This window comes from Mandrillus leucophaeus, unplaced genomic scaffold, assembly GCF_000951045.1.
Source record: "Mandrillus leucophaeus isolate KB7577 unplaced genomic scaffold, Mleu.le_1.0 Scaffold7, whole genome shotgun sequence".
In the NCBI taxonomy this organism is placed as follows: Eukaryota; Metazoa; Chordata; class Mammalia; order Primates; family Cercopithecidae; genus Mandrillus; species Mandrillus leucophaeus.
The window spans coordinates 6,427,040-6,454,309 of record NW_012107585.1 but is presented as its reverse complement, the minus strand read 5'-3'; the positions used below and the strand labels follow the sequence as shown (position 1 = coordinate 6,454,309).

At 50.4% G+C, this 27,270-nt stretch overlaps 2 protein-coding genes across 10 annotated transcripts in view; one reads left to right on the top strand and one right to left on the bottom strand.

Annotated features, from left to right (window-relative positions):
• On the top strand, positions 1-13,500 carry LOC105527942 (chromosome unknown open reading frame, human C12orf43). 7 transcript variants are annotated; one of them, XM_011964454.1, is made up of 6 exons: positions 1-167; positions 4,696-4,738; positions 4,920-5,018; positions 9,431-9,504; positions 10,874-10,931; positions 11,447-13,500. In XM_011964454.1, exons 1-6 carry the CDS (start codon positions 23-25, stop codon positions 11,796-11,798), a joined length of 771 nt encoding a protein of 256 aa, XP_011819844.1. In that variant the 5' UTR covers positions 1-22; the 3' UTR covers positions 11,799-13,500. The 7 variants fall into 7 exon arrangements, with proteins under 7 accessions (XP_011819844.1, XP_011819843.1, XP_011819842.1 ...); XM_011964453.1 differs by having other exon boundaries at positions 11,444-13,500; XM_011964452.1 differs by having other exon boundaries at positions 10,841-10,931; positions 11,447-12,906.
• Positions 13,440-27,270, bottom strand: part of HNF1A (HNF1 homeobox A) — a 23,256-nt gene continuing 9,425 nt past the window's right edge. The window contains exons 2-10 of one of the 3 annotated variants that reach the window (XM_011964460.1): positions 26,656-26,855; positions 22,082-22,268; positions 21,304-21,545; positions 19,509-19,660; positions 19,178-19,379; positions 18,254-18,445; positions 16,557-16,678; positions 16,319-16,463; positions 13,440-14,875 (exon numbers count right to left, since the gene is read on the bottom strand). In XM_011964460.1, coding sequence (XP_011819850.1) covers positions 14,748-14,875; positions 16,319-16,463; positions 16,557-16,678; positions 18,254-18,445; positions 19,178-19,379; positions 19,509-19,660; positions 21,304-21,545; positions 22,082-22,268; positions 26,656-26,855 — 1,570 coding nt within the window. In that variant the 3' untranslated portion in view covers positions 13,440-14,747. Of the gene's footprint in view, positions 14,876-16,318; positions 16,679-18,253; positions 18,446-19,177; positions 19,380-19,508; positions 19,661-21,303; positions 21,546-22,081; positions 22,269-26,655; positions 26,856-27,270 lie in introns of all 3 variants that reach the window. The other 2 variants (XM_011964459.1, XM_011964458.1) reach the window with 2 other exon arrangements.

Genomic DNA, 27,270 nt, shown 5'->3' with positions numbered 1-27,270 from the left:
CAATCCTTTGCGGTGGTTCAAGATGGCGGCGCCCAGTGGCAATATGAGCGATTCGGAAAGCAGCAGCAGCAGTAGCGATGCGGAGGAGCTGGAGCGGTGCCGCGAGGCGGCAGTGCCGGCCTGGGGTTTGGAGCAACGCTCGCACGGGGAAGTAAAGCCAAGAGCCGGTAGGGTACTATGTTTGGGGAGACTGGCTGAGGGGCGTGGGATCTTCCCCTGGAGCCTGAGAGGATGAATGGTGAGGAGGGAGTCACTGGGGCTCGACTTCCTTCCCCGAGAGAGCTCCAGGGACTGGATGTAGTGCTGATTGAAAGCATGGGCAGGTGTAGTAGGGAGGGTATTTCGTTTTCCCAGTCGGGGAAACTGAGGTACCCGAATGTCTTTTGATTCTACTTCCTTGGGTCTGCCCTCACTGCCCCACACTGGGAAGGCCGCCCTCTCTTCGAGATGACTGCAACAGCCCCCTCCCGGTATTCTTGCACCCAGCTTTTCCCCACCTCCAACACATCATTCTCCCACCCTTGAGGTTGCCAAGAGCAGTGCTCAGCACATCACTCTGACTGTGACTCCCTAGTCCCCTGGGAATAAATACAGAACCCCTCAACATCAAGGGGCCTAATTCAAGAACGCAAGGGTTCTTGAATCTGGAATGAAAAAATGTTGCATCTTTGCTTTCCATTCTCCTCTGACTGAACTGTATAGTCTCTTTCCATCATGCAAGCACTAAGCCACAGTAGTTCTGGCAATACCGTTACTTTATCCCAACAGAAGTCACAGGTTTTCGTATCTCATTACGATCTTTGCAGATACAGATATCAATATATCATTTTATTGATAATAAGATAGATATTGGGAAAAAGTCATTTACACTCATCCCTGATTTAAAATGTGCCACTCTAATTTTAAGACCCATCTCTAGATCTAAGATGTAAGAAGAGCATATATCACAAGTTTGGTTGTTTACTATCACGATAATTAAATTTCAGTATCATTGGTTTTCTTTGTAATCCTATATGTTGCATTTCATGCATTTAAAACATTACTCTGAGAAGAGAACCAGGCTTCACCAGGCTGTTAGAGAAGGCTATGGCAAAGGAAGGTTAAGAACCGCTGCATTTGTTTAAAAGGACTTACAAGCCCTTTGGTGATCCATTTATTGCCTTCCTCTCCCTTCCTTCCCTCCTGCCATACTGCACTTCCTGTAGGTAGCTTCCAGATCATAGTCTGCCCCCCTCACCCCCTAGTACCATAACCACAGTTTTCTCTGCAAGTTTCCATCTCACTCATTAGCAGTGGGAACTTGAGCAAAGTACTTAAATCTCACTGTACCTAAATTTCCTCAAATTACAGTGCGGGTAGTGGTAGTACCCACCCCATAAGGTTGAGAAGTAACTGAGATAATGCAATCTACAGTGCTTGGCACATCTTAAAGGCCCAATACATGGTGGCAAATATGTGGTTGGTCTTTCCACATGGACTGCTTTCCTCCTCCTGCCTAATTCTTGCTCTTTTTTTTTTTTTTTTCAAGACTGGGTCTCAGTCTGTTACCCAGGCTGACACAATCATGGGTCACTGCAACCTCGACCTCCCCCTGCTCAGATGATCCTCCCACCTCAGCCTCCCAAGTAGCTGGGACTACAGATGTGTAGTCCCAGGTACTTTTTAAATTTTCTGTAGAGATGGGGTTTTGCCATGTTGCCCAGGCTGGTCTCGAACTCCTGGGCTCAAGTGATTCTCCCTTCTCGACCTTCAAAGTGCTGAGATTACAGGTGTGTGAGCCCCTGTGCTTCTAGTTTTTTTTTTTTTTGAGATGGAGTTTCACTCTCGTTGCCCAGGCTAGAGTGCAGTGGCACGATCTCAGCTCACTGCAACCTCTGCCTCCTGGATTCAAGTGATTCTCTTGCCTCAGCCTCCCTAGCAACTGGAATTACAGGCACCTGCCACCATGCCCAGCTAATTTTTTGTATTTTTAGTACAGACAGGGTTTCACTATGTTGGCCAGCTGGTCTCGAACTCCTGACCTCAGGCAATCCACCCACCTCAGCCTCCCAAAATGCTGGGATTACAGGTGGGAGCCACCGCACCTGGTCTTTATTTATTTATTTATTTATTTTTGAAGGCTGGAGTGCAATGGCACAGTCTTGGCCCCCTGCAACCTCTGCCTCCCAGGCTCAAGCAATTCTCCTGCCTCAGCCTCCTGAGTAGCTGGGATTACAGGCACCTGCCACCAGGCCCAGCTAATTTTTTTTGTATTTTTATTAGAGACAGGGTTTCACCATGTTGGCCAGGCTGGTCTCGAACTTATGACCTCGGGTGATCCGCCCACCTTGGCCTCCCAAAGTGCTGGGATTACAGGCATAAGCCACCGCATCCAGCCTAGATTACATTCTTGAGTGCGTCTGGTCATAGCCACCAGGAGTTGAGAATTTACTTTTTGCCCCTGTTCTAAACACTTTGTTGTCTGTTTTCATCTTCCCAGCAATGCCACAAAAGGGTATATTAGCCCCATTTTACAGAAAACTGATGCTCATAATGGTGAAATAACTTGGCCAAGGTTGTCCACTTTGTAAGTGGCAGAGCCAGGCATAAATCCAGGCCTACCTGACTCCAAGTCCATGCTCTTCATTGCTGCTGTGCCACTCTGCCATGGACAAGTGTCTATTGTGGTCAGAACTCCCACCCTTTGGTCCATGACTATGTGGAAATATAGGTCACTATTTTATTTATGTAACCTCTAGAGACAGCTCTTAAATCCAGTGATGAACTGGTCACTCAAACCACTTTAATTTTAGGGTAGCATAGACTTTGATTTATTTTTCCAACAATTAATTCAAACCAAGATACTATGGCAGGATCCGGGGATACAAAGATAAAAAGAGGCAGACCATGTATTCAAGTAGCTTACAAATCCAGGAAGGAGATGGGCATGGAAACAGTGTCTCCAACACTACCTCCAGAAGGTTGGTGATCGTATTCCTATTTTATAGATGAGAAAACAAAGACTGAGGGAGATAAAGTGACTTGCCCAGCATCACACAGCTTGGTGGCACAGCCAGGACTCAACTGAACTGTCTCCCTCTGCAATAACTGTTTCTGTTCGCTGATGGTACCTCACCTTCATCACACTGTAGTCATGATGGAAGAGATGCTCTTCTTCCGTGTGATTATGTGCTGAAGACGAAAGACCAGGTCTTTAAAGACTGGTCTTTAAAGTCTTTAAAGACCATGTTGGCCAGGATGGTCTCAATCTCTTGACCTCATGATCCACTCGCCTCGGCCTCCCAAAGTGCTGGGATTATAGGCGTGAGCCGCCATGCCCGGCCTTGACTCCATCTTAAAAGTGTATCTATCTGGAGTCTAGCCACTTCTCACCACCTCAATTACTGCAGCAAACTCCGTGTTCCTGCCTTTGCCCCAACAGTCTCGCGCCACACAGCAGCCAGAGATGCTCTGTCAAAACCCAGGTCAGTTTATGTCCTTCCTCTGCTCAGTTCCAGAGCTCCTCCTCCTCAAAGCCCAGGTCCTCCCATTGGCCCACGTCAGGGCCCTTCATGATCTGGCTCCCCCTGAGTTCTCCATCTCTGCTGCTCTCGGTTTACTGGGTGGGCTCTGGTCACACTGACCTCCTTGCTGGTTCTAAACACACAGGCAGGCTCCAGTCTCAGGGCCTTTGCAGATGCTTTCCCTCTGCCTGGAAGGCTGTGTCCCACATGCCCACTTGGTTCACTCTCTCTCCTCTCTCAAATCTCTGTTCAAATGTTACCTTGTCAATGAAGCCCTCTCTGCCCACCTTTATATAACAATCCCCAGCCCAGCACTCCCCACCTCCCTCCCCTGTTTCTATTTTTTTCCATACACTTACCATTATCCAAATTTACATGTTGTTTATGTATGTGTGTTTATCATCTCTCTCTACCAACTAGAATGTAAGCTCCATGCAGACAGTGATATTCGAGTAAGTTGCTCAGCAATGACAACACCTGGTTAATAAAAGGCGTTCAGTATCTGGTTTGAGGGAATGACCAAAAGGCCAGGCAACCCCACTATTTTGGCTTGAAAAATGTGATCCACAAACGAGCCATCTTCTCTCTCTTCCCCTGCACTTAGCACACAGCCAGGCAGGCATTAAATTGTGCAGTCAAATCACACTTAGACCTGCCTGTTCAGCATAGCGTGGTGGTTAAGAGGGGGCTCAGGAGTCAGATGGCCTGGGCCCTCAGCCCAACTCTGTCACTTAGGTATTTGACTCTGGCCGAGTTATTTTACATCTCTTTCTTCTGCAAAATGGGATAATGGTAGCCCCTCCAATCGGGTTGTTGGGAAGATTCACTGAGTTATGTGTGTTACATATATTTTAGGTTACATATATAACTTTTAAGTTTTATGTATAGATAACTAAGTTATATATATAACTTTTAAGTTACATAACTAAGTTATATATATAACTATATAAAATATACTTACATAAAATATGTAACTGTATTATATACATATATAACTAAATTATATATGGAACTATTTTAAGTTATGGGTATATAACTTTTAAGTTATATATAGATATAATATATGAGTTACATATGTATGTATATATATGAGTTATATGTATTTTAAGCTGCTGAAAATAGTGCCTGGCACGCATTTGTTGTTGCTGTCATTGTTTCCTCTATAAATGCCCCAATTTTTGTTTTTCCACAGGTGCTGCAAATAACCAGTTGTCAACCTCCCAACCGAGCCTCAGGTACTATGCACTTTGGGTTCAAGTTTCACTTATTCATGCAACAAATACTGATCCCCTGCGTGTGCCAGATGCTAGACTACACACCTGGCATTTCCAGGTGAACAAGACAGACATGGTCCCTGTGCTCATGGGGACAGCTTCTGAGCGGGCAGGAAGTGAGGTCTCTCTGTGTGTGTCGTAGGCATAAGGTGGATGAGCATGAACAAGATGGCAACGAGCTTCAGACCACCCCTGAATTCCGAGCCCACGTAGCCAAGAAGCTGGGAGCCCTGCTGGACAGGTAAATAAAGGTGGAGTTTCTCCTCTCCTGCCCTTGTTAATACAAATAGCAATGGCTCACATTGGCTGGGAGCTCACGGTGTCCAAGCAGACACGGTGGCAGGCACCTGGCATATGTCACCTCCCTGCATTCATAAACAACATTATCATGTGGGTCCTGCTGTTACCTTTATTCTCCAGGTGAGGAAACAGGCTGTCAGCAAGGAGATATGTTGGCTTAAAGTCACATCATCGTCATAGCTACCATTTATTGAGCAACTGTTTGTGGCCATGCTCTGTGCTAAGTGCTTGATGTCCATTTTCTCATTTAATCCTTGTTATGACCCTAAGAGGTAGGGACTCTTATCATTCCCACTGTACAGATGGGTAACTGAGGCTCAGAGAGGCAGTCATTTGCCCAGGGGACACTGCTACTAAGTGACAATTCAGGATTCAGAACCCGGGAGGGAGCAGAATTGGGCCTCAAACCCAAATTTGTCTGACTCCAAGCCCACGTTTTTTTGTGTTTTGTTTTTTGAGATGGAGTCTCGCTCTGTCGCCCAGGCTGGAGTGCAGTGGCGCCCGATCTTGGCTCACTGCAGCCTCCACCTCCTGGGTTCAAGCGATTCTCAAGCCTCAGCCTCCCGAGTAGCTGAGATTACAGGCACCCACCACCACACCAAGCTAATTTTTGAATTTTTAGTAGAGATGGGGTTACACCATGTTGGCTAGGCTGATCTCAAACTCCTGACCTCAAGTGATTCGCCCACCTTAGCCTCCCAAAGTACTGGGATTACAGGTGTGAGCCACTGTGCCTGGCCAAGCCCATGTTCTTAACCCCTGCATTATCCTGCAACCATGAGAGTAAGAGAGGAACATCGAGAAGCTCATTCCTGCCACAAGAGGGCAAGGAAGGGCCGTGTTCCTATTTCTTGGGTGCCTTCTGGGTACAAGGCACAGTGCCCGGTCTCTACCTTACATTCTCAACACAGGTTGATCACCCAGTTGGTAAGGATACAGGTTGGCATTCTTAAAGTAGGTGTCAAGGAATACAACCTGTTTGAGTCCATATGGGCTGCTATAACAAAATAACATAAACTGGGTAGCTTGTAAACAAAATAAATGGATTTCTCACATTTTAGAGGCTGAAAAGTCCAAGATCAAGGTACCAACAGATTCAGCATCTGGGGAGAGCCCTCTTCCCAGTACAGATGGCGCCTTTCCACTGCGTCCTCACATAGTGGAATGGGCATGGGGTCTCTCTCAGGCCTTTTTTATAGGAGCACCAATTTCATTCATGAAGGCTCCATCCTCACGACCTAATCACCTCTCAAAGGCCCCCATCTCCTAAACTTAATACCCTGGGTTGAGGATTTCTTTTTTTCTTTTCTTTTTTTGAAGACAGAGTCTCCCTCTGGAGCACAGTGGCGCGATCTCGGCTCACGGCAACCCCCACTTCCTGGGTTCAAGCGATTTTCATGCCTCAGCCTCCTGAGTAGCTGGGATTACAGGTGCGCGCCTACCACGCTTGGCTAATTTTTTGTATTTTTTCTATTTTTAGTAGGAATGGGTTTTCATCATGTTGGCCAGGCTGGTCTCGAACTCCTGATTTCAAGTGATCCAGCCGGCTTGGCCTCCCAAAGTGCTGGGATTACAGGTGTGAGCCTCTATGCCCAGCTGGGGTGAGGATTTCACCATAAGAATTTGGGGAGGACACAAACATTTGGATTCTAGCACTAGCCCAAAGCGTGGCTCTAGAAAAAAGGAGGTCCAACAGCAAAGAAGTGTGAGAAACACTGCAATCTACATACCTCCACGTGTCCTTGCAGACTGCAAGCCATAGTAGTATATTCAAGGCTCTGAGAATTCCCATAGTGAAGAGACCTGTGTAACTGTTTAGCCCAGCATTTTCCAAACTTGTTTAGCCACAGTGCCTTTGTTTCATGGAAGACTAGTCAACAACCTATGGAACGGGTCTTGAGATACACTGGGCTAGATCCGTTCCTGACTAGCAGAGCCCTGGCAGGGTTCTGAAAGGGAGATGAGGCAGGATTTGGGGCCATTGCCATTCCAGTCGAAGTAGATATCAAAAAGGACAAATGAGCCTTCCCAAAGTGTGAACCAGTTATTCTCCTGAGACAGAATAATGGGCCAGAGCCCCGCAGCCTAAACCCCACAGGGTTCCCCTCAATTGGAGAATGTAGGGGAGGTGTTTAGGAAGGCAGCTGCATTTCAGCCTGTGGGAGCACAGTTTTTCTTTGTGACTCTGTGGCTTCAGGCTGAACAGGGCCTGCTGGGCATTGCTCTGAGCCACAGAGATGTTTCTGCAGTAGAAATGCCAGCCAGCCATGGTTAGAATATCCCCTGCAGCGTTTTCATGTTTCTCCAAGGAAATCTAACTGATACCTTAGGCTAGGCGTGGCGGCTCATGCCTCTAATCCCAGCACTTTCGGAGGCCGAAGCAGGTGGATTATTTGAGGACAGGGGTTGGAGAACAGCCTGGCCAACATGGAGAGACCCCATCTCTACTACAAATACAAAAATTAGCCATTCATGGTGGCATACACCTGTTATCCCAGCTACTTGAGAGGCTGAGGCAGGAGAATCGCTTGAACCCAGGATGCAGAGGTTGCAGTGAGCTGAGATCGCGCCACTGCACTCCAGCCTGGGCAACGGAGCGAGACCCCATCTCAAAAAAAAAAAAAGATGTAAATGATACTGCATTTGGTCCCTTGTGTTAAGTCAGTGTCTCTCAACCTTGGCGCTGTTGACATCTTTGACTAGCATTTGTCGTGGGGGTCTATCCTTCCCATTATAGGATGTTTACCAACATCCCTGGCTTCTACCTACTTGATGATAGTAGTACTCACGCCACCAGCTGTGACATCCAAAAATGTCGCCAGACATTGCCAAATGCTCCTGGTGGCCACCATGGAACCACTGTGTGGGGTCAAGAACAGGTGCCTGAGTGGCATCATCTCTACTCCCTCTCCCCAGGTTGCTTTTCCTGAACAGGACTTGGGGGGGCGCCTTTGGCATATAGGAAGGGAGGTTAGGGAAAGCACCCAGGGCATTGGTGGGTCTGCCTTGAGGGCATTGCTGAGAGCCTTGTTCTCTGCGGTGCACAGTGACATCTCCATCTGCACTCGCCAGAGACATGCTTCCGGCCTTGTGCCTCTAGAGAAATGTGGTTTATTTTTATGTTAGAGATCCTGTGAAGGCCGAAGCTTTTCTTGATGACAGTCATCGTCTGCATCATCATCATAGCTACCATTTACTGAGCAGGTATTTGTGGCCAGGCCGTGTGCCACAAGTGCTTGATATCCATTTTCCCCTTCAATCCTTGTGACAACCTTAAGAGGTAGGGACCTTCATCGTTCCCACTGCACAGGTGGATAACAGAGGCTCAGAGATGTAAAGTTGTTCACTTAAGGGACACAGCTAATAAGTGATAAAACCAGGATTCAAAACTCAGGTCTCTGAAGTCTGAATGAGGTCCATGAATTGGATCAATTTCCATTTCCTGGTTGTGATATTGTGCTATAGTGAGGCACAATGTTACCATTGCAAGAAAATGGGTGGAGGGTCTGTGGAACCTCTGCATTATTTGTTGCTACTGCATGTCTACAATTATCTCCAACTTTTTTAATTAAAAAAAAAATGTAGCCAGGCACGGTGGCTCAGCCTGTAATTCCAGCACTTTGGGAAGCCGAGGTGGGTAGATCACAAGGTCAGGAGATCGAGACCATCCTGGTTAACACGGTGAAACCCCATCTCTACTAAATACAAAAAATTAGCTGGTGTGGTGGCGGGCGCCTGCAGTCCCAGCTACTCGGGAGGCTGAGGCAGGAGAATGGCATGAACCTGGGAGGCGGAGCTTGCAGTGAGCCGAGATTGTGCCACTGCCCTCTAGCCTGGGAGACAGAGTGAAGACTCTGTCTCAAAACAAAAAAAAAAATTAAAACAGGTCTGCCCTGCCCCAGAAGCTGTCCTCTGAACCAATTTTCTAGATTGGTCATATTTCACTTTTCATGCTTGCTGCTAGGAAGCTCAGAGCAAACTGTATGCCTTCTCTCTAACAAGTGGGTAGGACTTCTTAACCACACTTCTAGGTCTTTCTGTTCCTCTTGCGCTTATATCTCTTTGCCCTATTTGAAATTGCTTTCATTTTGTTTTATTATGTCTTTAAAACTTCTTCAACACTTGCTGGAATAAAGTGGGCTTTAAACAAATGAAGCACTGCAGTTTGAGTGGCAGAGGCTGGTCAGCATATTATAATCAGACCATCAACCCTCTTACTACGCCAGCATGCTTTCTGCTTTTGCATTTTTTATCACATGCTCTATCCCCTCCACTTCAAAAAGAATTTTTTTTAATTGTTTTTGTTGTTATCCAAAAATCTTATCTTAAATCAACCATCTCCTCTCCCCTTAGCTTCATTACCATCTCAGAAGCAGCAAAGGAGCCAACAAAAGCTAAGGTACAGAAAGTCGCTTCAGAGGATGATGGTGAGTGGTTATACTTAATAGAAGCTATCATTTATTAAGCACCTAATGTGTGTCTGCAGCTGGGCAAAACAGTTTTGGTATATTCTTTTTTTTTTGGATAGGGCCTTGCTCTGCCTGGAGTGTAGTGGAGCGATTATAGCTCAGTGCAGCCTCAACCTCCCAGACCCAAGCTATCCTCCCACATCAGCTTCCTGAGTAGCTGGGACCATAGATACATACCACCAACTCTGGTGAATTATCTCGCTGTGTTGCCCAGGCTGGTCTTGAACTCCTGGCCTCAAGCGATCTGCTCACCTTGGCCTTCCAAAGTGCTGGGACTACAGGCATGCATCACCACACCTGGCTAATTTTTGTATTTTTTGTAGAGACAGGGTTCAGCCATGTTGCGCAGGCTGGTCTTGAACTCCTGGCCTCAAGCTATCCTCCCGCCTCAGACTCCCAAAGTACTGGCGTTACAGGCATGAGCCTACTGCACCATTCTTTCATCCGCTCAGCCCTGTGGTGAGGCAGGTATTATGATGAGACCCCATTTACAGACAAGGCGACTGAGGCCCTGAGAAACAAAGTCATTTGCCTGAGGTGGCCTCATCTGTGTCACCCCGAGCAGGAGCGCTTTACTGCTGCCCTCACAGCCTTGCCCATCTGCATCTGTCCTGTATCAACACATTTACCACTTTGAAGGCTGCCTTAGGTCAGGAGCTCAAGTGCTGACTTCCAGAAGCCTCTGAGGGCTTGCTGAGCTGATGTGGCTGCTGGCTTCCGCTCCAGCACACCCTCCACTGGCTCCATCAGGCATCACCGCTCCAGCACACCCTCCACTGGCTCCATCAGGCATCACCGCTCCAGCACACCCTCCACTGGCTCCATCAGGCATCACCGCTCCAGCACACCCTCCACTGGCTCCATCAGGCATCACCGCTCCAGCACGCCCTCCACTGGCTCCATCAGGCATCAGCATGACTCTTGGCAGATGCAGAATCACTTTGTAGTTAGGCGACTGATTCCCGGGTCTTTGCCTCTGGACCAGGAGCTCCTGAGGGCAGAGGTGGGGCAGCCTCAGCACCTGGCACCTGGGAAGAGGGGTTGGCATCTGGCGGTGCTGACTCTTCCCCTTTGTTTTTTTTGTTGTTGTTGTTCGTTTGGGTTTTTCTTGTTATTCTTTTTTAAATTTTTTTAATTTGTGTCTTTTTTAAATTTTTATTTGTTTCTCTTATTTTTTCTTTTTGTTTCTTTTTTAAATTTTTTTCTTGTTTCTTTTCTTGTTTACCTTTTTTGTTTCTCATCTTTCTTTTTGTTTCGTTTTGTTTTCGTTTGACTCTGCCCGTTTGAATCTTAGGTTTCCGCCTTTTCTTCACGTCTGTCCCTGGAGGCTGTGAGAAGGAAGAGTCTCCCCAACCCCGCCGAAAGCGACAGCCCTCCAGCTCCAGGTGAGAACTCACACCTCTCCTCACGTCCCATCCTTTTTCCTCCTCTTCTGTCTTGGTGGGTTCCCCGGAATAGCCAAGCAGACTCCAGGCAGGACCAGGCCGAGGCATCGGCCCTGTCAGGCAGCTGGATACCTCGTGCTCTCAGTGGGAGGGAAAGCCCTCTTGGTGACAGCTTTGGATGTTTACTGCTTTTGAGCACCCATCTTGGGCCAGACACCTCACTTGATCCTAGTTGCCTCCTGGGACATCCCTGGGAGGCCTGGACTCTGTTAAGATCCCCGTTTTCTAGATGATACTGACAGTCAGAGAGGTTAAGTCACTTAAGGAGGTCACAAGGCTGCTACGCCCAGACGCCAGTATTGGAAGCCAGGTTGGCCCCACTCCCAAGCCTGAACTCGCTACTGGCCTCCCTCTGCGGCTGCCTCCTGGTGACGTGGACCAAAGGAGGACAGCGAGAGGCGGCTCTGGGGCTGTGTCCTGACTCCAGCTAACGCAGGGTGCCCTCGTTGCAGCAGTGAGGACGGTGATGAGGAGTGGCGGCGGTGCCGGGAGGCAGCTGTGTCGGCGTCCGACATCCTGCAGGAGTCAGCCATCCACAGCCCTGGCACGGTGGAGAAGGAGGTAAAGAAGACAAGGAAGCTGAAAAAGAAAGCCAAGAAGGTGGCCGGCGTCGACTCGGCTGTAGCCACCCCCACCCCCGGCCCCACCAGCACAGCCACAGTCCAGAAGCAGAAGTCAGGTGAGCTCAGTGGGGACCAGGTGTCGCTTGGGACTCAAAAGAAGAAAAAGAAGAAAAAGGCAAAGAAGGCCAGCGAGGCCTCTCCATTCCCACCAGCAAAGAGTGCCACAGCTGTGCCTGCAAATTGAACCCAGCCATGGGCACAGGGCTCAGCTGGCTCCAAGGACAAGGTGCCCCCCTGGGGACAAGGCATTTCCAGGCCCCACCTCCCTCTCCAAGTTCAAGGACTGGGCTGGCAAACCCAGACTGCCCATGAGACCCTGATGGTGATGAGGGCTTGCCTGAGAGTTGAGCCAAAAAAGTGGCTGTAGGGTGAGAAGCCCAAGCAAGGCCTGCCCCTCTGTGCTCCCATGGAGGGCTGGGGGCAGGGGGTGGGGGGGAGGCCTATGGTTCCAGAACATTCCATGGCCTCAGGAAAAAAGGAGCCTTCCAGTTATTTGAGACTAGTGGCCAAGTGGTGAAACCTCCACCTCCCTAGAACTGTCTGAGGTGGGCAGGGGAAGGGAGACCTTCCCCACCACCTCTTTAGCCTGGTATGAGAAACAGTTTTTAGAAAATGAGAGAAGGGATCCCCAAGAGGCCAAGGCCCAGAGAAAGTTTGGTTCTTCTCTCCTTAGCCCCTATAGACTTCATGGAATTGTCTGAAAAAGGAGAGCTTTTCACCCCTGGCTTTCTAGAATTTTCTTTGTCTGCATTTGTGAATATACCACACATGATGGTGTCTCTGAGCCGACCAGATTATGGAAACTCAATTGTCAGAGGACCCAAAACAAAACTTAGAGTGATTTGGGTATTGCCTGTCAATGCTGAACCTTGAGACGTTTTAAATACAACACAAATCTCTATACTCCCAGGATTTGTGCATTCACCCCACCCAAGACTTCAGGAAGTGTCAGCACTCGTGGACTAGGTGTCATGTGACAAAGGCATTCTGCAAGAAGTAGAAGCTTGTGACCAGGTGCAGTGGCTCACGCCTATAATCCCAGCACTTTGGGAGGCCAAGAAGGGTGGATCATTTGAGACCAGGAGTTTGAGACCAGCCTGGCCAACATGGCGAGACCCCGTCTCTACTAAAAATACAAAAATTAGCTGAGCATGTTGGCACACGCCCGTAATCCCAGCTACTCAGGAGGCTGAGGCGGGAGAATCACTTGAACCCAGGAGGTAGAGGTTGCAGTGAGCTGAGATTGCGCCACTGCACTCCAGCCTAGGCAACAGAGTGAGACTCTATCTCAACAACAACAAAAAAAGGTAGAAGCTCATGGCCAGGCACGGTGGCTCATACCTGTAATCCCAGCACTTTGGGAGGCCGAGGCAGGTGGATCACTTGAGCCGAGTTCCAGACCAGCCTGGGCAACATGGTGAAACCTCGTCTCTATTAAAAAAAAAAAAAAAATACAAAAATTAGTTGGGCATGGTAGTGAGCGCCTGTGGTCCCAGCTGCTTGTGAGGCTGAGGTGGGAGGATCCCTTGAGCCCAGGAGGTCAAGGCTGCAGTGAGCCGTATAATGCCACTGCAGTCCAGCCTGGGTGACAGTGAGACCCTGTCTCCAAAACGAAATTGTTTTTTAAAGTAGAAGCTTGAGGTTAAGATGAAATCTGGCTTCGTCATTCGAGTCTCAGCAGAGCCAGAAAAGCAGAGACGTGGGGTGTGAGAGCGTGGGTGCAGGAGCGCATCTCCTCTTCGCAGACCCCGGGCCTGCCCCAGCCTCCCTCTGCCTGCCCAAACCCCGTCTGAATGATTTGTGGACAAGCAAGAAATTACCACCACATTTCTCCTTGACTTTACTAAAAGTTAAATAAACGTGCCGCTCACCCGAGCTGGCTACAAGCTGCAGGGGGTGCTGGGTCACCCCAGGCCTTTTCCTGAATCCCAGGGTGGATGCGGTGCACTGAGGGCCAGGTGCTCAGCAGCAGGCCCAGGGATGTGGGACCATGCTTGCCCTGGGTTCACAGGCTCCTTTGTCCCTCCTGGCAGTGCTCAGGACCTCGGACTCCTCAGGGTGGCTGCGAACTGCCCTCAGCCAGCCAGACCCCCAGGATTCTATTAGTCCTGTCCACAGAGGTAGCTCCTGTGCCCTGGGGTCACCTCTTTCTTCTGGGCACCTCAGCTTGGCCAGCCGCTTGGGCCTTGCTCAGCTGCTCGGGCCTTGCTGCCTTCTGAGCTCAGCTACTCCTGCCCCAAATAAGGGCAGGGTCTGCAGGGCCCTCGAGACAGGAGCTGCCCCACCAGGACCTAGACTTGGCATGGGTTGCGAGGCTCCCACAGGAATAAGGACAACTTCCCAACCCTGAAGCAGCCTTCCCAGTAGAGGCAGGAGGCCAGGCTGGCCTCAGAGGCGTGATGCTCTTGGGAACAAATACCCGGGAAAGCTGGAGGTCATGGGGCCTGGGACAGGGAATCGCTGGGGACAGGGGAAGCCAGGAGAGCCCTGCCTGCCTTCCCTGTTAGCTTCGGCCTCCCTGGGCTTGGGCATTGGAGCCCCAAGCTCTGGCACAGAGTAGCCCCCCAGGAAATGCCTGTGTGAGTAGGTGATCGGGTCAGTACAAGTGGCATGTGGGTCACTAGCTGGAAGGAGTTGGGGCAGGATGGAGTGGCCCAGTGGGTGCACTGGTGACCGAACAAGGCCACGCTGATCCAGGGCCTCTCAGAGCTCAGCAGGTCACAGCTACACAGGCTTGTTTCCTGAGAAGTGTGGCTGCCAGTGTGGTGTAGCGGTCCCGGGGCTCTCCACAGGCCCAGGCTGGGGGTGCCCAAGTCATAGGCCGCCCCCTTCTGTTCCAAGTAAGCAGATTGTGTCCCACACAGCAGGGACAGTCCCTCCTCCATCTGCCAGGAACAGGCTTTGCTCCTAGCTCTCCATGGCCCCCTCTTGTGCAACCCAAGCAGCCCTCCATGGGTTGGGGCGCCTCAGAGCCCTCCATTTCTGATGCATCAGAGCAGAGTGGGGAGCGAGGCACAGCTGTCCAGGAAGGGCCACAGGAGCTCAGCAGGCTCAGGTCCTTCAGGCAGGGCTGGCTGCTGCCCTCATCACCCCCCAAGCAGGCAGTACAGGCCCCAGGGCCCAGGTGCCGTGGTTACTGGGAGGAAGAGGCCATCTGCGTGGAGATGAAGGTCTCAATGACGCTGTGGTTGGACGGCAGCAGGTGGCTGTGGCCGTTGCTGGAGTCTGAGCTCTGGTACAGCACCAGGCTGCTGGAGGACACTGCGGAGGCAAACAAGGCCGCTGACCACCCACCAGGCACCCACACCCACCCCACCTGCCCGTCCCGAGGGGTACTCGGGATGAGGAGGCAGAGCCACACCTCCTGGATCACAGCAGATAACAGGAACCCCAAAGTCACACCTCTACCCTCGGTTCTTAACAAGGGAAGCCTGCCAGCCAGGGTCCGGGGCCGCCCAGGGAGTGGCCTCAGTATATCTTAGTGGGAACGCTGGAGAAGCCCCGGTGAGATGCCGGGGTAGGTAGTTGTACGTGTTGGCTTGGCTAGGCTGAGCCAAACGCTAATCTAGGCGCTGCTGTGAATGCAGGTGCTTTGTAGATGTGGTTAATGCCACAATCAGTTGACTTTGAGTGAAGGAGGTTACCCTGAAAATATGGGTGGGCCTTCTCCATCAGTGGAACGCCGTAAGAGCAAAAACCAGTTTCCCAGAGAAGAAGGAATTCTGCCTCAAGGCTGCAGAATTCACTCCCCGGAGTTGCCAGCAACAGATTTCAGGCCTGCCAGCCCCTGCAGACACGCGCCAAGTCCTTCAGGTAAATGCATTGGTTCTGTGTTCCTGGAGAACCCTGACTGATGGCCATGGTTAAGAGAATGAGCTTTGAGGTTGGACCTGGGTTCGAGTCCTGGCCCTGCCATCTGGTAGCTGTGGGAGATGAGGCAAGTCCCTCCCCTCCTTAAGTGTCCACTTTCTCATCCATAAAATGGGGGTGATCATGCAGACGCCTCACGGGGTGAATACCAGGACATAGAATGGCCTCGGTGGCTGTCACGACAGCTGCCAGGGCCGGGTCCAGGAACCTTATAGAAAGGGGGCAGCTTGCAAAAAGACAGGCTGCAAAGCCCAGCCAGCTGACTCCAAAGTGCCCACTCCTGATGATGACATCATAGATTACAAACTCAGGCAACCACCCCACCGCCAGGGGTCATTGGAGCCAATGTGAGTGGATGCAGTGAGGCCTGGTGAGCTGTTATATGGGAGTATGAATTTTTCCAATTTCCCAAAAGATGCCAGAAATCCAGATTTCTATGTGAAAATTCCTGATTTTGAAATGTTAGCAACAAATTCAAAGAATGCTCAACCCTGAGCCAAGCCAAACCAGACACGCGCAAGAGTCGCTTCTGGTTCACAGACCTGCTCCTTATCATGACTTCATCTTTTTCCTCAATCCAGCCCCTGAGATGTTCTTGCAAGGTGAACCCTGTCTTCCTGGGGTCACCTGTGCCTCTTGAGCTTCATGGGCACACAGGCCATGTCTGGGAGGCGGGGAACCCCACCCAACCCCCCATGCCTGCCAGTGCTTCCCCACATGGCCTAGGCCTGCTGCATGCACAGCCCCACAGTGACAGGACAGCAACAAAAGGGGTGGGACCAACATGGAAGGGGCGGAGACAGTAAGGGAGGGGGCGGAGCCAGGGCCTCTCACCCGTGGGGCTGGCGCTGAGTCGGTGGGCTGGCTGCAGGTGCTGGATGCCTGCTGGGTCCTGGCTGGGGACGTGGAGGGTGGTGGCCTGAGAGGCTGGCGTGTGAAGCCCGGACTCACTGGAGGCTTCGGTGTCTGAGGTGAAGACCTGGGGGAGCAGAGCAGCCTCCTGAGTCCTGGGGATGTGGGGGTGAGGGGCTCTGTCACAGGCCAAGGGAGGGCCAGCAGGCCTGGACCTTACCTGCTTGGTGGGCGTGAGGCTGGCCAGGGCGCTCAGGTTGGTGGTGTCAGTGATGAGCATAGTCTGCGGGAGCAGGCCCGTGTGGGTGTACTGGGCCACCTCGGGCTTGTGGCTGTAGAGGGCTGGCCGCAGGGGAGAGAGGGGCAGACGTGGCAGATGTGCCTGACAGCCCCCGTCCCAGGCCTCAGGACCGGGGAAAGGGGGCCATGGAGCCTGCTGAACAACCAGACTGGGCAGCAATTGGAGATCCAGGACTGATTTTCAAAACTGGGGGCTCCAGATAGAGGGACAGACCCTTTCCCCATCACAGGGAACTGCTCAGCTGGGATTGATGCAGGGGAGCCTGGAGGAGGCCAGAAACCAACTCCAGCTTGTGTCACCTGGAGACAGCAGGTATGAAAGGGAACGGGAGGCGTGGGTGCAGGGCTACTGTACTAAGCACAGGTGCTACGTACTAAGCGCAGGTGCTACTGTACTAAATGCAGGTGCTATGTACTAAGCACAAGTGCCATGTACTAAGCACAGGTGCTACTGTACTAAACTCAGGTGCCGTGTACTAAGTTCAGGTGGCCCCTGTCAAAGAGCAAGGCAGAGGACAGCAGTACCTCCATCTCCAGGCCACCTCTCCAAATAAAATCCCATGTTTTGCCTACAGCACCTCCCCCTACCCCGCAGGAGACACACAGACGCTAGGAAAACTCACATAAACCACATATTCTCACAGTGACTCAGACAAAAACGTACACACACACATACATTCTCAACCACGTACACACAGAGACATATACAGACCCAAAATCTCTTAACCTAGTCCCAAATTCCAAAAAAGTCTGAAACCAAAAGATTTCCTTAAGATTGGCACTAGAGCTCATTTGGTGGCAAAACCTAGCCTGAACCTGACATGAGGTTATGAGTGTTTAAACTGCCTTGTAGAAATCCTACTTTGGCTGCAGAAATAGCAGTGCTTTGATCACAGTGGGCTATCTCAAACCCTGCTAGGAGTGTTATGTGATAGCTGGCATATCCACCAAATTACCTTTCTTTTCTTTTCTTTCTTTCTTTTTTTTTTTTTTTTTTTTTTGGCAGAGTCTCACTCTGTTGCCCAGGCTGGAGTGCAGTGGCACAATCTCAGCTCACTGCAACCTCCACCTCCCGGGTTCAAGCGATTCTCCTGCCTCAGCCTCCCAAGTAGCTGGGGCTACAGGCACGTGCCTCCACGCCTGGCTAATTTTTGTACTTTTAGTAGAGATGGGGTTTCACCGTGTTGGCCAGGCTGGCCTCGAACTCCTGACCTCAAGTGAGCCGCCCACCTCGGCCTCCCAAAGTGCTGGGATTACAGCTGTGAGCCACCACACCTGGCCCCAGATTACCTTTCTAAAATCTGAATAGATTTTAGAAATTCATATGGCCCTAAGAGTTTCAGAGAAACAGAGGCACGCACACACAAACGCATGCACAACTGACACACACCTAGACATGCACTAGGGATCTGCTCACACAAGCAGTCATGTGCACACACACAGATACGTGCATTCACATGGGAACACACTGGCCTGCAGACACCCTCAGTCACGGAAACACACTTGTCCTGGAGACACACTCAGACTGCAACGCCTGCCAGGCACCCCCTTCCCCTGCATCCATTGACAGCCAACCTCTATCATCATCTCCCCCTGTGTGGGGCACAGGGTGCTCACCATGGGGGCTCTGCAGCTGGGCCATGGTGGCCATGAAGGGGCTCTGGGTCACATGGCTCTGCACAGGCGGCATGAGCGGCTGCTGGTAGGAAGGGTGCAGCGGCTGGGAGAACTGGACGGGCTGCAGGGTGGTCAGGCTGCTGCCCATACTGTTGATGACCGGCACACTCTGTGCCTGCGTGGAGGCCAGGCCTGGAGTGGAAGGGGCAGGAATCAGCTGGGCCCCCCAGTTACATCCCATCACCCCCCAAGACCTCCCAAGGGCACCACCTCTCCTTCCCAGAGCCTGTGGTTTGGAGGAGGGGGCAGGGTGGTCAGGAAATAGCCCTCCACTGGGACCTGCCACTAATTTAAGTGGCTCTGGCAAGTCATTCCCCCTCTTTGAGCCTTTAGCTCCTTATCTAGGCTAGTGGGAGAGGCAGGCAGTGACTTGTTCAAAAGTCGTCAAACTGAGGTTCCCTGGAGCCCTGGGGTTCCACAGCAGTGCAAAGGCCCTGGGGTTAGCTCTCTGCTCCCCTCTCCTAGCAGCTCCCTATCTATCTTATGTACTGGGCTTCTGCATCATTGTACCTACAAATAAAGGCTTTCTGGGCTTAATTTTTCTTCATAAAACAAAAAACTTAGAAAACATCAGTCCCCCTTACCCTGCTGTAATTTGCCCATAGACCCTTCACCTTCTGAGGTACCACAGAATTGATGTATTATGCTTAGTGCCTGCCTCCCTGCTTGAGTTGCTGAGATTTTGGTCTGTTTGGTTCACCCAGGTATCACTGATGTAGCACAGTGCCTGCTCCAGAGTAGGCACTGGATAAATACACGTTGTATGAATGAATGAATGAGTCCCAGTGGCTCTTCCAGCTCCTGGATTCTGCAGTTGCCCCATAAGCCTCCCACCCAGGTGCCCACCCATCCCCTCCAGCTTACCGATGACCAGGGTGGAGGCACCTGTGTTGGTGAACGTAGGACCCAGGGAGGCAGGCTCACCAGGCCCGATGGTCATGACCCCAGGAAGTGAGGCCATGATGAGGTTCTGGGGCTGCTGGTTGAGGCCTGGGGATGTCTGCTCCAAACTGTGCAGTGCCGTCAGGGTGCTGACAGGGGGAAGGGGGCCCCCAGCTGCTGAGACCTACGAGGGGAAGCCAAGGTGAGTCGGGGGTGGGGGCGGGGTCCCAACAGGGCCTCCCCGGGGACTGTTCCAGAATCTCCCTGCCAAGGAAAGATGAGGTTGGGTTTTCCCTACAGGCAGGACGCTCACCAGCTTGGCTTCTGTACTCAGCAGGCTGTGGCTGGGCTCCAGGCCCGTGGGGGACACTTGGTGCAGGGGTGTAGACACTGTCACTAAGGGGCCACCACTGCTTGAGGGCACTTCTGAAGTCTCACTGGTCGCCGGCTGTCCATAGCGCACACCTGGAGAGGGAAGCAGTGTCCTGCCTCAGCACCCCACTTCCCAGCCCTCCCCTGCCTCCATAGCCCTCATCGCTTCAAACTCCATTGGTCTGCTTAGGCCAGCTGCCCGTCGGCCTTTATGCAGCCAGCAAATCTGCCTGTGTTTCTACCTTTTGCCAAGCCCTGGGTTAGCTGCTCCCAGTTCCTTGAAGGCTGGGACTGCATTTATTAGCTCCATTCCCCGCCACTGCCTAGTGCTATACCTGACATGCAGTAGGTGCTCAGTGGAAGACAACTGAATTGAATTTAACTGAATTTAGTTGAGTTGAAATGAATTGAATTGATACAATCTGAAATGAATGAATTGAATGGAATTAACCCAAATCAACTTAGGTTGAGTTGAGTGGAATGATATGAAGTGGAGTGGATGGTGTGGAGTAGTATAGATTGAATTGAGTGGAATGAGTGGGATCAAGTGGAATGGGTACCGTAAAGGGTGGAGAGGATGGGTGGGAAGGAATAGAATGGAGTGGAATGGTGTAGGGTGGAGTGGATGGAATGGTGAGGAATAGTGTGGAGTGGAGTGGAATGAATGGAGTCATGTGGACAGAGTGGAGTGGAATGGTATGGTATGGAGTGGAGTGAGTGGGTTGGAGTGGAGTGGATGGAGCAGAGTGGAATGGATGAAGTATGGAGTCATGTGGGGTGAAGAGTGGATGGGACAGATAGAATAAAATGGTATGGAGTGGAGAAAAGAGTGGGTAGACTGGATGGAGTCACATGGGTGGAGTAGATGGAGTGGAGTGGATGGAATGGGTGGAGTGAAGTGGATGGAGCACAGTTAAATGAAGTAGAGGGAGTGGAGTAGATGGAGTTGAGTGAGTGGAGTGGATGGAGTGGAGTTGAATGGAATGGATGGAGTAAGTGGATGGAATAGAGTATGGAGTGGATGGAGTAGAGTTGAATGTAATAGATGGAGTGCAGTGAATGCAGCGGGGTATGGAGTCGATGGAGTGGAGTTGAATGTAGTGAGTGGGATGAAGTTGGATGGAATGGATGGAGTGGAATGAATGGAGTGGAGTTGAATGTAGTAGATGGGATGAAGTTGGATGGAATGGATGGAGTGGAGTCGATGGAGTAGATGGAATAGAATAAAGTGGATGCAGTGAAGTTGAGTGGAGTGAATGGAGTAGAGTGGAGGTGAATGTAGATGGGATGATGGGATGAATTTGGATGGAATGGATGGAGTGGAGTGGATGGAGTAGATGGAATAGAGTGGATGCAGTGGAGTTGAGTGAATGGAGTAGAGTGCATGGAGTGGAGTTGAATGGAGTGACTGGAGTAGAGTGGATGGGTGGGGTCGAATGTAGTGGAGGGAGTAGAGGTGAATGGAGTGGATGGAATGGGGTGAATGGAATGGGGTTAATTGTAGTGGATGGAGTGGAGTGGATGGAGTGAATAGAGTGGAAAGGAGTAGAGTGAATGGAATGGAGATAGAGTGGAATGGATGAATGAACAGAGTGAAGTAGAGTGATAAGGAGCGGTGTGAATGGAGTGGAACCAAACTGTAGTGCTGAGAGGTTTAGGTGACTGCTGTCACTGGGACAGTCCTCCCCAACCCTCCCACCTTCCCACGTGTCCCCTGTCCCCACAATACCACTCACCGTGGAGCTTACTGGGAGAGAGGGCAGGCTGGGGCAGGCTGGGGGAACTGTGAGCGGGCAGCGCAGGTCCCGGGCCTGGCCCTGGTGGGGGCCCGCTGTATGTGTCCATGGCCAGCTTGTGCCGGAAGGCTTCTTCTTTGCGCCGGTTGGCAAACCAGTTGTAGACACGCACCTCTGTGACGAGGTTGGAGCCCAGCCCCTGTGCCTGTGATGGGGACACCCCCCTCTGGATGCATTCCGCCCTGCAGAAATAGCCACCCATGAGTCTCCAGGCCAGGCTCAGAGGAACCCTGTCCTGGGCATGAGGGGGAGGGTTCTGAGAAGTTGAGCTCTGCCTGAGGGTTTGAAGCTGGCAGATCTGGGTTCCAATGCCAGGTCTGCTGTATGGCGTTGGGCAGGTGACAGTCTGTCTGACCTCAGTCTCTCCATTCATAAAGTGAGCAAAAGAGCCATAGGATTGTAGAGGGAATCAGATTAGGTGGGCATCCATGGAAGGGTTGCTTGGTGTCCAGGGTGCAGGGGGGCTGCGAGGAATGGGGTTAGGTTCAAGTATTCTTAATTTTCTGGGCCAGGCTAAGCCAACATCAGGAGTTCTCGGCGACTGGACAGCCTTTTACAGGACCTAGAGTCACCTTCCCCTTCCCTGGCCTTGCCACAGCCCAGACCAAAACAGCACTGTTTCCCGCCCGCCATTGTACCTATTGCACTCCTCCACCAGCGTCTCTCGCTCCTCCACAGCCCAGACCGAAACAGCACTGTTTCCCGCCCGCCATTGTACCTATTGCACTCCTCCACCAGCGTCTCTCGCTCCTCCTTGCTGGGGTTCTTCTGCCTCTCATAGGCCTGGAACAGGATCTGCTGGGATGCTGGGCCCCACTTAAAACGGTTCCTCCGCCCCTTCTTGGTTGGTAGCTCATCACCTGTGGGCTCTTCAATCAGCCCTCCCTGCCCTGCATGGGTGAACTCTGCAGGCACAGAAAGCTGTGAGTGGGGTACTGGCCACTCTCAACTTCCCAGGTCAGTTCCTCTGACCTTGCCCTTGATTCTTTCTCATTGCTGGGGTGCTGAACCAGAGTAGCTTACAGCTAGAACTTAGAAATCATCTAATCCAGTGTTGACAAACACACAACACATATGCCATCACTTTCTTAACCAGTGTCCAAGGCAAACATCACTAATCAATCCCTGAATGCTTTCCTACCAACCCAAGATATGATCTCACCATTCTTCTCAATACAAGACTGCAGGTAAGCATTAGCATTTGTTCCTATTTGGCACATTTACTATCCCCATTTTACAGATGAGGAAGCCGAGGCTCAGAGGGCTTGCATATTTTTCCAGGGTCATGCAGTAGAGCAAACACTGGAGTCATATGTCCTCAGTAGATTCAGAATTATATTCAGCTTTCCAGACTTGAAAATCAGGCTTTAAATGCAAATGTTAGCCAGAGGAAGAGACCCAGCCAGCCTTCATCAGCTGATATCACTTTACTGGAAACTAGTCTACTGGATTATCCCTGAGCAGGCCGCCAAAGGACCGGGACACACAAGTGCCAGGACAGCACTTTATGAGAAGAGAGGAAGTTAGGTTCTGAATCAGGGGCACAGCAGCAGCAGGGCCCTCACCATCTCAGTGCCAAGAAGCAGCAGCGGGCACAAGTGGCTAGGACTACAGGCGTGCACCACACCTGGCTCATTTATTTCTATTTTTATTTTTGTTTTTTGTAGAGATGGGGTCTCCTTCTGTTGCCCAGGCTGGTCTTGAACTCTTAGCCTCAAGTGATCCTCCCACCTTTGCCTCCCTGGGTGCCACCACACCAGGCTGGGAGCTGGTAATATTCTGTTTTTTATCTGTATTGGAGTGTTCACTTTGTGAAAATTCATTGAGCTGTATGCTTTGGATTTGTGCACTTTTTATGTTAGACTTCATTTAAAAGTTTCTGTTATAGCAGACACAGTGGCACGTGCCTGTCATTCCAGCTACTTAAGAGGCTGAGGCAGGGATCACTTGAGCCCAGAAGTTCAAAACCAGTCTGGGCAACATGGAAATACCTCAGCTCAAAAAATGAAATAAATAAAAGTTTATATTATTAAGTATATAAAAAAAAGAGTCATTCGACTGAAAGTAGCTGAAAAGAAGAGCTCTTTTCCTTCTGAGGTTGCTAAGCTGATAGGATGGCAGCCCAGGGCTTCCAGAACCCATCTTTGCCTATATGAGGAGAGCCTGTCTGAGAATGAAGCCAACAAAAAAGAAAACAGAGTCAAGAAATGCTGTGTGAACCTCATTTGAGCCCCTTGATCTAACCATGCCTGAAGCAGCCCGGGACTCCTCACATTGCATCAGTCGATACTTTCCCTTTTCTGTTTAAATCCATTTGAATTGGGGTTCTGTCCCCTGTTACTGAAAGAGTCCTAATACTTCAGTCATATATTGACTCTGCATCTCAAATTCTCCAATTTCTCCTTAACTTTTAAGTTAAAAATCCCCCAGGGAAAGCTATTTGGGCCAGTTTGCATCTCTATTCTCAGCTTTAGGCTGAAGTCCTTGATGACATTTCTAACTGTTAGAAAATTTTAATGCATTTTATCGAATATTGTAAAATTTCTTCTAGTGATGGTTTTAAGAGAACACTATTTCTCTCAGAAACTAAATCTAGTTCTAACAGATTTTCAAAATCTTTATTGTTTCTTCTCATACAAATTAAAATAGTATTAAAATGTACTGTTTTTCCAAATGTGTATTACAGCACAGTAGAGTGTGAACACCCCAATAATTGGGATGAGGGGTAGCTATAGAGTAAGGATTAGAGCCATGTATTGCATGCACGCATACATACATACATACATTTATTTATTTGTTTATTTATTTGACAGAGTCTCCCAGGCTGGAGTGCAGTGGCATGATCTTGGCTCACTGCAACCTCTGCCTCCTGGGTTCAAGCGATTCTCTTGTCTTGGCCTCCCAAGTAGCTGGGATTACAGGCGTGTGCCACTATGTCCAGCTAATTTTTTTGTATTTTTAGTTAAGACGGGGTTTCACCATGTTGGCCATGCTGGTCTCAAACTCCTGCCCTCAAGTGATCCACCCTCCTCGGCCTCCCAAAGTGCTGGGATTACAGGCGTGAGCCACCGCGCCTGGCCTGCATACTTTTTTTTTTTTTCAGCAGTGATTTTTACTGTTGGTGGAAGTGTAAATTGATATAACTTCTTTGGAAGGAACTATGCCAATATGTGCCCCAGATTTTAAAGCAGCTATTCGGTGTTCCAGCATTCCACTTCTAGGAACTTATCTTACAGACACAGTCACGTGTGAACATGCACTTATATAAATAAGGATGTTTTTGCTGCAGTTGGTTGTATTCGCAGATTGCAAAAACCCTAAAAGTCCTTCAGTAGGTGGCCAGTTAAATAACAGCCAGCAGCCCTTATAAAGAATGAAATCAATCAATCTCTCAGTGCCAATATGAAAACATGTACAGGATTTATTGCCAAGAGACAAAACACAATGTGCAAAATAGTGTGTCTAGTATGTTCCCATTAATCAGAAAAAGAGCAAGAAAACAACATATCCATTGCTACTATATGCAGAAAATCTCTCTGGAAGGATACACAAGAGTCTGGGAATTTCAGTGGCTGCTTTAGGGGAAAGACATCTGATTTTTCTTATAAACTCTGTTTTTCTTTTTTTTAACCAAATGTGTATTGATTGCCTTTCTTTCTTTCTCTGTCTCATTCTTTTTCTTTCTTTTCTTTCTTTTCCTTCTTTCCTTTCCTTCCTTCCTTCCTCCCTTTCCTATCTTTCCTTTCTTTCTTTTTTAGAGGAGGAACCTTGCCATGTTGTCCAGGTTGGACCCGAACCCCTGGGCTCAAACAGTCCTCCCACCTCAGCCTCCCAAGTAGCTGAGATTATGGCACACCACCATGCCTGGCTATTTCTTTTTTTAAAAACCTGGATAATTAATAAATGTCAAAAAACGTTACACATAGACAGAGGTTGGAAGGTGACAGTGCACCTGGGATTTGGTGGGGTATGAGGCCTGGAGAAGAAAACCCACCATTCCCTGAGTAATAGGGCTCCCAGAGCTTCCTGAGTTTGCAGTGGAGGATTTCCTGAGCGTAGACCTTGCCTCTGAGCCTTTACTGATGCTGTTCCTTCTGCCTGAAACACCCTTCCCGGCGTCTCCAGGGGTCAAAATTCAACTCCCACTTTAAGACCTAGTCTAAAGGTCATATTTGCAATGTGAGCCTTCCTAATACCTCTGCCTTCCTGAGGAAGAACAGGTCACTCCCCAGTGGACCGTCAGCTCAGCACCCTGAAATGCTTTGTGTAATACTCTGCACTGGACCAGGCACCCCAAAAACACTTGATAAATAGTAGCCATTATTATTGTTGTTGTGGCTGCTGTTGTCCCATTCTAATACACGTCTCACTGGATCCTAACGATCTTTTCTCCCACTTTCCCACTTAACCATGGGCTCTTAGAAAGCAGGGACCCAGGCCGGGCGCGGTGGCTCAAGTCTGTAATCCCAGCACTTTGGGAGGCCGAGACGGGCGGATCACGAGGTCAGGAGATCGAGACCATCCTGGCTAAAACAGTGAAACCCCGTCTCTACTAAAAAATACAAAAAAATAGCCGGGCGAGGTGGCGGGCGCCTGTAGTCCCAGCTATAGGGAGGCTGAGGCAGGAGAATGGCGCAAACCCGGGAGGCGGAGCTTGCAGTGAGCTGAGATCCGGCCACTGCACTCCAGCCTGGGCGACAGTGCGAGACTCCCTCTCAAAAAAAAAAAAAAAAGAAAGCAGGGACCCAGGCCGGGTACGGTGGCTCATGCCTGTAATCCCAGCACTTTGGGAGACTGAGGCGGGTGGATCACCTGAGGTCAGGAGTTCAAGACCAGCCTGGCCAACATGGTGAAACCCCGTCTCTACTAAAACTACAAAAAATTAGCCAGGCATGGTGGTGGGCACCTGTGATCCCAGCTACTCTGGAGGCTGAGGTGGGAGAATTGCTTGAACCTGGGAGGAGGAGGTCACAGTGAGCTGAGGTCACACCATGGAATTCCAGCCTGGGCAATAAGAGCAAAACTCTGTCTCAAAAAAAAAAAAAAAAAAAAAAAAGAGAAAGAAAGCAGAGACCCAGTTCATTCATCTTTGGATGCTCAGGACCAAGCCTACTCCTGTCCCACAGAGCGCCTGGTGCAGAATAGGTAATAAATGCAGGTTGAATCCCACGGACTTCCTTTCCATCTACCTGTCTGTGCAATGGGGATGGTGAAGCTTCCAGCCCCGACCTGTGAGTTAGGGGAGAGTCCTGGGCCCTCCCAGGGAAGACGCGGGGTAGGGTCGTTACTTACGCTGCGCCACCTCTCGCTGCTTGCGGACGTACCAGGTGTACAGGGCGGCCCGCTTCTGCGTCTTCATGGGGGTGCCCTTGTTGAGGTGTTGGGACAGGTGGGACTGGTTGAGGCCAGTGGTGTCGACCACCTCCCGCTGTGGGATGTTGTGCTGCTGCAGGTAGGACTTGACCATCTTCGCCACACGCCACGGGTCCTCCCTGGGAGGAAGGGCAAGGACAGGGTCTGCTCAGCAGGGGGTATCCCTCCCCATAGGTGGGGCTGGGGCCCTGGGTGCTGGAACCCTTGTCAGCCCTGAGGGTGGGGACTGTGCATGAAAGCAGTTATGGAGCCAAGGGGCCTACACTTGGACTCAGGGACAGGGAGGTATGGTCATTTATGCCAGGACACAGGGACACAGACACCTGGTCATGAGGACAGAGACTTGTAGATGCACACACATGACAAACGTGGGCACAGGCCTATGGACACAGACACTGGAACAGATAAAGGTTTAGAAACATGGATACACAGACATGGACACAGATGAAGATATATGGATAGATGGATGGATGGGTGAATGGATGGATGGCTGGATAGGTGAATGGATGGGTGGATAGGTGAATGGATGGGTGG

Bases quoted from the DNA above. Each gene is read 5' to 3' on its own strand.
- LOC105527942 (XM_011964450.1), top strand. From the start codon at position 23: ATGGCGGCGCCCAGTGGCAATATGAGCGATTCGGAAAGCAGCAGCAGC. The intron at 4,739-4,919 runs GTACTATGCACT...TGTGTGTCGTAG, and splicing joins ACCTCCCAACCGAGCCTCAG to GCATAAGGTGGATGAGCATG. The intron at 5,019-9,430 runs GTAAATAAAGGT...CTCTCCCCTTAG, and splicing joins CTGGGAGCCCTGCTGGACAG to CTTCATTACCATCTCAGAAG.